Below are 12,869 nucleotides of genomic sequence, written 5' to 3' on the forward strand. Positions count from 1 at the left end.
AGATAATTAATAGTGTAGGACAATTAGAAAGAGCCACCAATAAAACACATAGTATTCTATGCTTCATTAATGGGGCATAGAGTATAAGACTCCAGAAATTTAAATTCCTAACTACTTGCAACTATTCCCTTTGTAGGTTCTACCTGTAGTAGATCCTGCAACCCCTCCCTGTCTCTATCTGATCCTTTCTCCTCTTATTGACCTCCTGGATTATGATCTTTGGGGATATATCAGAGTACCTTGAATCCCTGGAAGCATGTTGCTCAGTTGGATGTTTTCTTCCTTCTATTAAAGACTTTCTGACAAAGTTCTGCCATATGTTGCTGACTGACAACTTATCCATTAAATTCCTGAAATTTGGATTCTGCTGCTTCAACTTGATCAGGTGTGAGATTATTGCACATTGTGGTACACCAATCCAAAAGTGGACCGAGTTAAGTTACCCTCTCAAACAGTCTATAGCATTAGAGAAAAGTAGCTTGCTCAGGTTACTGGTTATTGTGATATTTACCTCATCCTCTTGAGCAATTTATTAACAAATGCAGTTAAAATTTTGAAACCATTATGCACTTATTTAAGACAGATGATCTCTTCCTGAGATATTGTGCCGAATAGTGATACTGAAAGATACTCACTACATTTTTGTGGATCCAGCTTAGCAACGATAAAATGGACCAGTTGGATTAGGGAACACTAGATTAGCAATTAAATTGAAAGGATTAATTACCCCTTTATTTCAGTTTATTTATGCATGGACTGATCTGTCTTATTTAGCAGAGAGTGATTCTCAAAAGGCACAGTTGAACATCAGTACTAGATGGAGTTCAACTCTGCCAAGTGTGAGGTTGTCCATTTTGGAAGGACAAATAAGAATGCAGAATACAGGGTTAACGGTAGGGTTCTTAGTAAGGTGGAGGAGCAGAGGGATCTTGGGGTCTATGTTCATAGATCTTTGAAAGTTGCCACTCAAGTGGATAGAGCTTGTAAGAAGGCCTATGGTGTAGATTAGATTAGATTACTTACAGTGTGGAAACAGGCCCTTTGGCCCAACAAGTCCACACCGACCCGCCGAAGCGTAACCCACCCAGACCCATTCTCCTACATTTACGCCTTCACCTAACACTACGGGCAATTTAGCATGGCAATATACCTAACCTGCACATTTTTGGATTGTGGGAGGAAACCGGAGCACCCAGAGGAAACCCACGCAGACACGGGGAGAATGTGCAAACTCCAAACAGAGAGTCGCCTGAGGTGGGAATTGAACCCCGGTCTCTGGCGCTGTGAGGCAGCAGTGCTAACCACTGTGCTACCGTGCCGTGGATTAGTGTTCATTAGCAGAGGGATTGAATCCAAGAGTCGTGAAGTGATGTTACAGCTGTACTGGACTTTGGTTAGGCCACATTTGGAGTACTGTGTGCAGTTCTGGTCGCCTCACTTTAGGAAAGATGTGGAAGCTTTGGAGAGGGTGCAGAGAAGATTTACCAGGATGTTGCCTGGAATGGAGAATAGGTCGTACGAGGATAGGTTGAGAATGCTAGGCTTTTTCTCATTGGAACGGAAAAGGATGAGGGGTGACTTGATAGAGGTGTATAAGATGATCAGGGGAATAGATAGAGTAGACAATCAGAAACTGTTTCCCCGGGTACAACAGTGTTACAAGGGGACATAAATTTAAGGTGAAGGGTGGAAGGTATAGGTGAGATGTCAAGGGTGGGTTCTTTACCAGAGAGTGGTGGGGGCATGGAATGCGCTGCCTGTGGGAGTGGCAGAGTCAGAACCATTGGCGAACTTTAAGTGGCAATTGGATAGGTACATGGATGGGTGCTAAAGCTAGGACAAATGTTCGGCACAACATCGTGGGCCGAAGGGCCTGTTCTGTGCTGTATTGTTCTATGTTCTATGTTCTATAAGTTTATGCTGGTGGTCTTAATGGTGAACTTCTATAGAAAACCATGCAAATTTATAGTTTCAAGTGCTGTCATTAAATAAGGTATAATTAAAAAGCCCAACAAAATATTTAAAAGTCTCCATTTAGAACCTTTCTCCAGAGGTATTTCATAAAATGAAATCTAGCGGCAGTAAATATGTGCTTCAGTGACCTAAGTGCTCCATCTCTGAAAGCCTGACAATTACTTTGAAGTTCTCCTGATTGTCGAGTCATAGAGACATAGAGTCATAAAGCATGGAAACAAACCCTTCAGTCCAACTAACCCATGCCAAACATAATTCCAAACTAAACTAGTCCTACTTGCTTGCTCCTGACCCATATACCTCCAAACTGTTCGCATTCATGTACTTATCCAAATGTCTTTTTAAAATCTCTCTCCTCCCTCTTTAAAAAAGTGGACCCTAGTGTTAAAGTCTCGACCCTAGGGAAATAACAACTGCCATTAACTCCATTTATACCCCTCATTACTGAATCATAAATTAATTTTCTATGAAGAAATTGGCCCCCGTTTGAATGGAACATGTTGCTCCATAACCTTAACAAGTCAAAACAAAGGTGACAATGGACGAGTAATAAATGCTGACCAGCTAGCGACACCTATGCTCTCCAAGCAAATAAAAGAAACAAAGCAGTACTTAACAGGAACAAAGAAATCTGACCTGAATTTGTGTCAAGACCTGAAGAACCCATGCTAAAACGTTGATGCATAGTAACAGTGATGCAGACACTAGTCTGTGGTAGACTCTTTTTCTCAGACAACTCTGAAGAATCAAAAAGCACAATTGGACTTACCTGATATGGGTACAGTCTCATTTTCGCTGTATACACCAGCTGCAAAGTCCCTACTCATTCTGAGAACCTTCAGTGCAGTTATTTGGGAGATGTGGAACATGTATTTTCACAGGTAAGGAACAACCACTGATTTTCATTTGAAGATGCAGCCACTCCAAATAAATGATTTGGAGATGCCGGTGTTGGACTGGCCTGTACAAAGTTAAAAATCACACAACGCCAGGTTATAGTTCAACAGATTTAATTGAAGTACACTAGCTTTCGGAGCGTCACTCCTGCATCAGGTGTTGTAAGGCTCAGAATTTATAGCAAAAGTTTACAGTGTGATATAACTGAAATTATACATTGAAAAATACCTTGATTGTCTGTTGAGTCTTTCATCTGTTCAAATTCCATGATAGTTTCACTTCTTTCATGTGTAAATCACAAATTTTTTTTAAAGTTGCATTCTCAGGTTAACTGTAACAATTGATGTTCGCCAGACAATTTGTTGAAGGTGTTAGCCCGCTGTGTTCTCTGTCTGTGCCATGATGTTTAGGTTGATTCTAATCTAAAAAAGTGAGATAACAGAGTTTTACATGAATTCATGCAGTTTTTGAGCAAAGTACAATGTAACTCTGCAAGTACAAATTCACCCCACACACGTGTGTGTGTGTGTGTGTGTGTGTGTGTGTGTGTGTGTGTAGTTCAATGGTGGTCACCTGTAGTGTAACATGAACCCAAGGCCCTCCCTATGGGTATGGAATTTAGCTATTAACCTCTGCTCGGCCACATTTCGCTGCTGCCTGTCCCGAAGTCTGCCTTGGAAGATGGTCACCTGAAGGTTTGAGGTCGAATGTCCTGGACCACTGAAGTGTTCCCCAACTGGGAGGGAACACTCCTGTTGGGGAACACTTCAGTGGTCCAGGACATTCGACCTCAGACCTTTGGGTGACCATCCTCCAAGGCGGACTTTGGGACAGGCAGCAGGGAAAAATGGCCGAGCAGAGGCTGATAGTTAAGTTCCATACCCATAGGGAAGGCCTCAACCGGGACCTTGGGTTCATGTCACACCACAGGTGACCACCATTGCACTATATACACACACACACACACACTCCTATACACACACAGACATACATATACACAACACTCACACACACCCTTACAGACACACACACTCACACATGCATCTTCTCAGAGACTTAGACCACTCTACACTCAAGCACACACATATACACTCTCTCACAGACACTCACAACCCCCCACCCCAGACACACACACATTCCCACATGCACACATGCACCCACTCACAGACTTAAGACACTCTACACTCACATACACACACATATACACTCTCTCTCACACTCACAACCCCCCCAATCCAGACAGACACACACACAAAGACCAACATACCAAGATCACTTTTTGGATTAGAATCAATCATGGCACAGGCAGAGAACACTGGGCTAACACCTTCAACATATTGTCTAGCTAATACCAATTGTTAGAGTTAACCTGAGAATGCAACTTTAAAAAAAACGTTTGTGATTTACACATGAAAGAAGTGAAACTATCATGGTATTCGAGCAGATGAAAGACTCAACAGACAATCAAGGTATTTTCAATGTATAATTTCAGTTATATCACACTGTAAACTTTTGCTATAAATTCTGAGCCTTACAATTGTATCCTCCTGAAGAAGAAGCGGCACTCCGAAAGTTAGTGTGCTCCTAATTAAACCTGTTGAACTATAACTTGGTGATGTGTGATTTTTAACTTTGTACTCAAAATAAATACTTTCTTATCTGCAGTGGTCCCCATTGCTGAAGAGATCCTTATTAGGCAAGTTGTTGATAAAACATTAGCAGATTTTCAGTCACATTTGGTAGCCTTTGGTGTTTGTATCAGTCCGAGAATTTTGTTATTGAATGTGATTAATAGGTTTCTAGCAGCCACTCATCTAGAATATTTATGTAATGTCGCCAATTTACTTGAAGATGTGGCATTCAGAGGAAAGTTTATTTGAATTTTGACAAGATACTTCCTGATTGAGGCGGCACGGTGGCTCAGTGGTTAGCACTGCTGCCTCACAGCGCCAGGGACCTGGGTTCAAATCCAACCTTGGGTGACTGTATGGAGTTTGCACATTCTCCCCATGTGGGTCTCCTCCCACGGTTCAAAGATTAGGTGAATTGGCCATGCTAAATTGTCCATAATGTTCAGGGATGTATAGGTTCGGTGCATTAGTCAGGGATAAATGTAAGGGAATGGGTCTGATTGGAGGGTTGGTGTCGATTTGTTGGGCTGAAGGGCCTGTTTCCACACTGTGGGAATTCTATGGATTTACAGTGGTCAGAGCAAGCGTTGCTCTTAGAACAGGTAAACAAGCATACAAGGCAGCCTGGGAGCAAGGTGTGCAACCAGGAGCTGATTTGACGTAAGGCTAAGATTCATTCTAACTCTGCTAATGAGCTAGATACAGTGATTGTTTCCCTGCCTAGCAAGAAATCTACCAAGAAAGAGAAAAAGGGAGTATCCACCATTTTGAACTGCTGATGTTGTGGTGCAAGGAAGCATCACAAGTTACAAAATTGTCCAGCAAGGGCATTCAGTGTCATCACTCTGGCAGATTTGATCACTTTCAATAGTTTTATCAGATCACCTCTTAAAAAATAAATCTCACAGATTTCTTCCAGAACAAAGGAAAGATCAGCACCTTGAACAAGAAGAACTGGATGATATGACAACTACATACTTTTTTGGTCAAATTAATATTGTTGATCTTACAGCAAAAGGTAATGAGCTGGGTCAGAATTATTGGTCAGTAACCTTGAAAGGCAAGAATTTTGATAGAACTTTTTTTTGTGGATTCGCCAATACCGTGATACCTAATGGCTGCAAATGACTTTATACTGTACACCACTGGCCATCAAAAGTCATGATTCAGGGAGGACACATTCTTCAGTTAAAAGCCATTTTGAAGCAATGAGCCTGCCCAGAAGATTGATGTTCCATGCCAATATGGTGACTATATTTCATTATGTGAGGAACTGCCATGACCAGATGAATATCAAATTCTATTTTGCGACAACTTAGCTCAACCTCTTCAAGAGTAGACTTTCATCTAAAGAAGATTGAACAACATTTTCTGAAGATTTCTCAAAGCTTTCACTGCATATTGAAAGAAAATTGGATGACACTTTTTTGAAAAGGTTTCTCAGGTTTTCCAAGAGTTTTATTTGTGTTATGAACCGTCTCCAGTTGTGATAGAAGGGGATGAGCCTCTTTCTTCTTTGGATATTCCTAACCAAGTGATACACCCAGGAAATAATAATACGCTAACATCAGGTCTAGTTTCATTGCTTCAAAAAGTAAATTCTGTGGTACCTGACTTTTAATTTCTTGAGGAGAAAATGAGGACTTCAGATTCTGGAGATCAGAGCTGAAAATGTGTTGCTGGAAAAGCACAGCAGGTCAGGCAGCATCCAAGGAGCAGGAGAATCGATGTTTCGGGCATTAGCCCTTCTTCAGGAATGAGGAAAGTGTGTCCAGCAGGCTAAGATAAAAGGTGGGAGGAGGGACTTGGGGGAGGGGTGTTGGAAATGCGATAGGTGGAAGGAGGTTAAGGTGAGGGTGATAGGCTGGGGTGGGGGCGGAGAGGTTAGGAAGGTGGTGCTGAGTTCGAGGGTTGGGACTGAGACAAGGTGGGGGGAGGGGAAATAAGGAAACTGGAGAAATCTGAGTTCATCCCTTGTGGTTGGAGGGGTCCTAGGCGGAAGATGAGGCGCTCTTCCTCCAGCCATCGTGTTGCTATGGTCTGGTGATGGAGGAGTCCAAGGACCTGCATATCCTTGGTGGAGTGGGAGCCGGAGTGGGAGCCGGAGTTGAGCCACGGGGTGGTTGGGTTGGTTGGTCCGGGTGTCCCAGAGGTGTTCTCTGAAATGTTCCGCAAGTAGGTGGCCTGTCTCCCCAATATAGAGGAGGCCACATTGGGTGCAGCGGATGCAGTAAATGATGTGTGTGGAGGTGCAGGTGAATTTGTGGCGGATATGGAAGGATCCCTTGGGGCCTTGGAGGGAAGTAAGGGGGGAGGTGTGGGCACAAGTTTTGCATTTCTTGCGGTTGCAGGGGAAGGTGCTGGGAGTGGAGGTTGGGTTGGTGGGGGTGTGGACCTGACGAGGGAGTCACGGAGGGAGTGGTCTTTTCGGAACGCTGATAGGGGAGGGGAGAGAAATATATCCCTAGTGGTGGGGTCCGTTTGGAGGTGGCGGAAATGACGACGGATGATATGATGTATATGGAGGTTGGTGGGGTGGTAGGTGAGGACCAGTGGGGTTCTGTCCTGGTTGCGATTGGAGGGCGGAGCTCCAGGGCGGAGGAGCGGGAAGTGGAGGAGATGCAGTGGAGAGCATCGTCGATCACGTCTGGGGGGAAATTGCGGTCTTTGAAGAAGGAGGCCATCTGGGTTGTACGGTATTGGAACTGGTCCTCCTGGGAGCAGATGCGGCGGAGATGAAGGAATTGGGAATCTGGGATGGCGTTTTTACAGGGGGCAGGGTGGGAGGAGGTGTAGTCTAGGTAGCTGTGGGAGTTGGTCGGTTTATAGTAAATGTCCGTGTTGATTCGGTCGCCCGAGATAGAAATGGAGAGGTCTAGGAAGGGGAGGGAGGAGTCTGAGACAGTCCAGGTAAATTTGAGGTCGGGTTGAAGGTGTTGGTAAAGTGGATGAACTGTTCAACCTCCTTGTGGGAGCACGAGGCAGCGCCGATACAGTCATCGATGTAGCGGAGGAAAAGATGGGGGGTGGTGCCAGTGTAGCTGCGGAAGATGGACTGTTTCACATATCCTACGAAGAGGCAGGCATAGCTGGGGCCCATGCGGGTGACCATGGCAACTCCTTTGGTTTGGAGGAAGTGGGAGGATTGGAAAGAGAAGTTGTTCAGAGTGAGGACCAGTTCAGTCAGTCGAAGGAGGGTGTCAGTGGAAGGGTACTGGTTAGTACAGCGGGAAAGAAAGAAGCGGAGGGCTTTGAGTCATTCGTGATGGGGGATGGAGGTGTACAGGGACTGGATGTCCATGGTGAAGATAATAGATTCGTCTGCCTCTTATAGAGTCATACATATGGAAACAGACCCTTTGATCTAACTAGTCCACAGTGTTCCAAAACGAAACTCATCCCACTTGCCTGCGTTTGGCCCATATTCTTCCTAACCTTCCTTATTCAAGTACATGTCTTTTAAATGTTGTAACTGTATTTGCACCCACCATTTCCTCCAACAGTTCATTTCTCATACCAACCTCTCTGTGTAAAATAGTTTCCCCTCATGTCCTATTTAAAAATATCTCCACTCACCTTAAAAATATTCCCCTAGTTTTAAATTCCTACACCTTACTATTCACCTTTATCTATGGCCTTGATGATTTTATAACTCTCTATAAGCTTATAAATCTTAATAACCTGCTATGATCCTACAAAAAAAGTTCCAGCCTATACAGCCTATTTTTATAATTCAAGCTCTCCATTCCCTAAATCCTGGTAAATGTTTTCTGAATCCTCTCCAATTTAATATTATTCTTCCTATAGCAGAGCAACCAAAACATCACACAGTACTCCAGAAGAAGCCTCACCAATGTCCTGTACAACCTCAGCAGGACTTCCCAACTCCTATACTCAAAGCTCTAAACAATGAAGGTAAGCATGCTGAAAACCTTCTTAACCACCCTGTCTGCCTGTGATGGAAATTCAAAGAATTATGTACCCTAATGCCTAGGTCTCTCTGTTCTACAACACTACCCAGGGCCCTACCAATAGTTTATAAGCCCTGCCCTTGTTTGTTTTACCAAAATGCAATTCCTCGCATTTATTCAAATTAAACTTCATCTACCATTCATTAGCCCATTGACCCAATTGATCAAGATCGCTATGTAATGTTTGATAACCTTCTTCACTGTCCACTATACCACCAATTTTAGTGTTATTCACAAACTTACTAACCATGTCTCCTAAATTGTCATCGAAGTGGTTTATATAAATGACAAACAAAGTGGATCCGGTACTGATGCCTGTGGAACGTTGCTAGTTACAGGCCTCCAGTCTGAAAAACAACTCTCCGCCACCAACACCACCCTCTGTCTCCTACCATCAAACTAATTTTACATTCAAATAGCAAGCTCATCCTGAATCCCATGTGATCTAACTTTACTAATTAATCTACTATGCGAAAGCTTGTCAAAGGCTTTAATAAAGTCCATGTAAAGAACATCTACTGCTCTGTCCTCATCAATCTTTTTGGTCACTTTCTCAAAAAACTCAATCAAGTTTATGAGACATGATTTCCTCACATAAAACCATGCTGACTAATGTTAATTGTCCTTGTCTCTCCAAATGCATGTAAATTCTATTTTTCAGAATCACCTCCAACAACTGACCCACTACTGATGCCAGGCTTACAGATTTATATTTCTAAGGTTTTCCTTACAGCCTTTTTTTCCTGATCAGATTAAGCAGAATGCTTCACCTAATCCGGTAGTGAAATCAGTTTTGTGTGATTGACAATGAAATGGCAGTGGCTGATGAAGCTGCAGTAGGATATCAAGAAATGATAGAAGTTCTAGTACTTATAGCATTATAGAATGGTCACACTGATCTTTCATTTGACAGTGTTTACGGTGCACCTGACGAATTTACCCAAGAGTACAGATAATAAGAAATTCTGCGCATTCAGGAAAATGTTTAGCTCGAGCGCAAGCATGATTCTTCTTCTAAGAGAGCCCAGTAAATTCTTTGTCTTTGTCTTCATCAGAGTGTTGTGAATCTTTAGAACACCTTGCCACAGAGAGCCATAGTGGCAGAGGCATTGTGTATATTTAAGGCTGAGATAGGTTGATGCTTGATTAGTAAGGGATGCAATGGTTAAGGAGAAAGGGCAGGAATGTGGACATGGGGAGTTTCAGATCAACCCTGACCTTACTAGATGATGGATGAGGCTAGGAGGGCCAATTGGCCTAGTCCTGTCCTTATTTGTTATGGTCTTAATGTTCAAGTGACATTGTCCGATGTGACAGTAGGAAATACTGAGTTTCCTCCATTCGCATCATTTCATCAGGAATGTTTTGTGTTAATTTCAAATCTGCTTTGATAGTCCTGACTGCAAAGCTTCTAGTGAATGCAACAGGAAAAGAGGTAGTGTTAAAAATATAGTCTGAAATGTTTTGTTACAGTATTGGAGTATTGTGCACAGTTGTGAGTACCACATTATTGGAGAACTGTGAATGTATTGGAGAGAGTTTGAGTTTGATTTATTGTTGTCACATGTACTGAGATTCAGTGAAAAGTGTTGCTTGCGTGTTGTTCTTGCAGATTGCACCAGGCAAAGTACATCCGGGTAGCAGAACAGAGTGCAGAATACAATGTTACAATCGCAGAGAAGGTGCATAGACAGAGACAGAGAGAGAGAGAGAGAGATCAGAATTAACATTTAGGAGGTCTGTTCAGAAGTCTGATAATAGCGGAGAAGAAGCTATTTTTGAATCTGTTCATCTGTGTATTCAAACTTCTTTATCTTCTGCCCGACAGAAGAGGGTGGAAGAGAGTATAACCGAAATGAGAGAGATCTTTGATTGTGTTGGTTGCATTTCCAAGGCAGTGGGAAGTCCAGATGGAGTCAATGGAGGGAGACTGGCTTGCGTGATGGAGTGGGCTGTATTCAAGATTCTCTGAAAGTTCTTGCGGTCTTGGGAAGAGCAGTTGCCATTTCACACTGATGTATCCAGATAGAATGTTTTCTATTCAATGTTTCCAGGAGTGAGAAATTTTAGTTGTGAGGACAGATTGAAAAGGTTGGGAATGTTGTCTGTAGAGAGAGATTTGATAGAGGTTTTCAAAATCTTAAGCAGGCTGGACAGACTAGGTAGGGAGAAGCTGTTCCCACTTGTGAAAAAAAACAAGAGGGCATTGACTTAAAGTTAGCTGAAACTGTTGAGGAAACACGTTTAGTTAGTAATTAGAGTATTATCGCACAGAAGGCAGCCATTTTGGCGCATCATGCCTACACTATCAACTGATGAAGGAGCGTCGCTCCAAAAGCTAGTGTGCTTCCAATTAAACCTGTTGGACTATAACCTGGTGTTGTATGATTTTTAACTATTTCTAAGCAGGTCATCATCCAGTGCCCTTTTGAGTGTCTCAACTCAACCTGTGTTCATGACACTTACAGGCAATGTGTTCTAAACCCTAACTAATTTCTCACATCACCTTTGCTTTGTTTGCACATTACTTTAAATTTATGTCCTCCCATTCTTTCTTTTTTCAACAATTGGGAGCAGCTTCTCTCCATCTGCTCTGTCCAGCCTGCTCATGATTTTGAAAAGCTCTAACAAGTGTCCTCTTAGCTATCTCTCTAACGAGAACAGCCCCAACATTTTCAACCTATCCTCATAATTGAAGTTTCTCATTCCTGGGAACCACTCTTGTAAAATACTTCTGCACTCTCTCCAATACATTCACATTTTTCCTCTAATGTGGTACTCGCAACTCTGCACAATTAATGTTGGAAACTGGAAAGGTTCTTGGAGAAGAAATAGAGCTAGGAATTAATGACTTTGTAGGTGTGTTTCTGAGATAAGCTGTGATGTTGTTTTAAAAAATTCTCAAGGTCAGGTTCGTAGGAGAGTAGTCTGACACAGAACAAACGACCAAGAGGCGAGTCTGCTAGAATATGGGCATTTTATTCCCCGCAGCGTCGCCACAACCAACGGGTCTGGCTTATACTCACTCTACATGTTACCGGAACTGGGAGCCGTCAGTTCTCGTAGAGCGGTTGCCAACAACCCACGCTCGGCGGTTAAACGTAACCCCGGAGCAGACTCACCGAACTGGAGACTTTTCCAGCTGATATACTCTTTTCCAGATATAAACATTCATGTGAACAGCAGAGCAAGGCTAAAAAACACATTCCATTCTGGTTACATACAGATAAGAAGATTCACACGGGGAGGTGTGTAATAAGATTCACACGGGACTAAGCAACACCTCCATTCCGGTTAGATTCACACATGTATTGGGACATAATTTTTAACCGTTTCACCACATTCCACTGCTTGGCCCAATACATGTGTTACATTATGATTCACACATGTATTGGGACATAATTTTACACCACAGATGTTAATGTGACTTCCATAGTCAGATGTTAGTGTGCAATGAAGTTTGACCCTCTACAGCTCAGTGTGCTGCTCTGTAGCCTTGCTGTCGTATATAATATAATAATGAATAGTATTTATCAGCAACAAAGAAATCTGGCCTCAGCTTATCTCAAATTGGAAAACCCATATCAGAACCCAATTCAAAACTGTTGGCATCACGAAGGTAACTCAAAGGTAGATTTTTTTTAAAAGGAGCATACGTTTTGACTTGGCAGCTCTGTGATACTGACCATTGCAGTTGGGTCAGTATAGAACTAAGTTAGATATGGTGAATCAGACATAAAAGATCTACAAAACAACCTCAATTATCCAAATGAGATGGGTGGGGATTATTTTGTTCGGATAACTGAGAGTTCGGATAACTGATTGTTAGGATAATGGATAGCATTTTTACGGGACCTTGAGATCTTGTCAGATAATCCGAAAATTGAATAATTGATATTTGGATAATAGAGGTTGTTCTGCATTGCTACTTTAAGAGAAATGTTCTATTCAATGTTTTGTGGACAGCATTATTCTTTTCGTACAAGTATGGCTGTCACTTCTTAAGAACATCTTATATAATTCTCTTCTTCTATTTATGTTACAATGGAGATTGGAGAACCACTAAATGGAAATTCACTCTCTACATCTTTACCTCACAGTTTTTGCGTCATTGTTGCAATGTGTGCTTACTTTTAATTAGAGACAAGATTGCAACTGGTTCATTCGATAAAACCTGCAAATTATGGAGCTCTGAAACAGGCAAATGTTACCATACATTTCGTGGACATACAGCAGAAATTGTAAGTTTCTCTTTTTTTAGGTTTAAAGAGGGCACCTTGGTTTTATTGCTTTTTTTATTAAATGATAAAACTTCTTTTAAAAAATCATATTTTATAATTTTGTTGAATTTATTTAATTTATTTTCAAGAAAATTGCAGATGACATTTTGGGGCTT

The 12,869-nt window shown here is 42.1% G+C and overlaps 1 protein-coding gene across 1 annotated transcript in view; it reads left to right on the top strand.

Moving 5' to 3' along the window:
• Positions 1–12,869, top strand: part of daw1 (dynein assembly factor with WDR repeat domains 1) — a 77,271-nt gene that overhangs the window by 34,145 nt on the left and 30,257 nt on the right. The window contains exon 6 of the mRNA XM_043702958.2: positions 12,615–12,714. Coding sequence (XP_043558893.1) covers positions 12,615–12,714 — 100 coding nt within the window. The remainder of the gene's footprint in view (positions 1–12,614; positions 12,715–12,869) is intronic.

Source organism: Chiloscyllium plagiosum, unplaced genomic scaffold (assembly GCF_037043375.1).
Source record: "Chiloscyllium plagiosum isolate Xiang-an unplaced genomic scaffold, Cpla_swu_hap1 HiC_scaffold_13, whole genome shotgun sequence".
NCBI lineage: Eukaryota > Metazoa > Chordata > Chondrichthyes > Orectolobiformes > Hemiscylliidae > Chiloscyllium > Chiloscyllium plagiosum.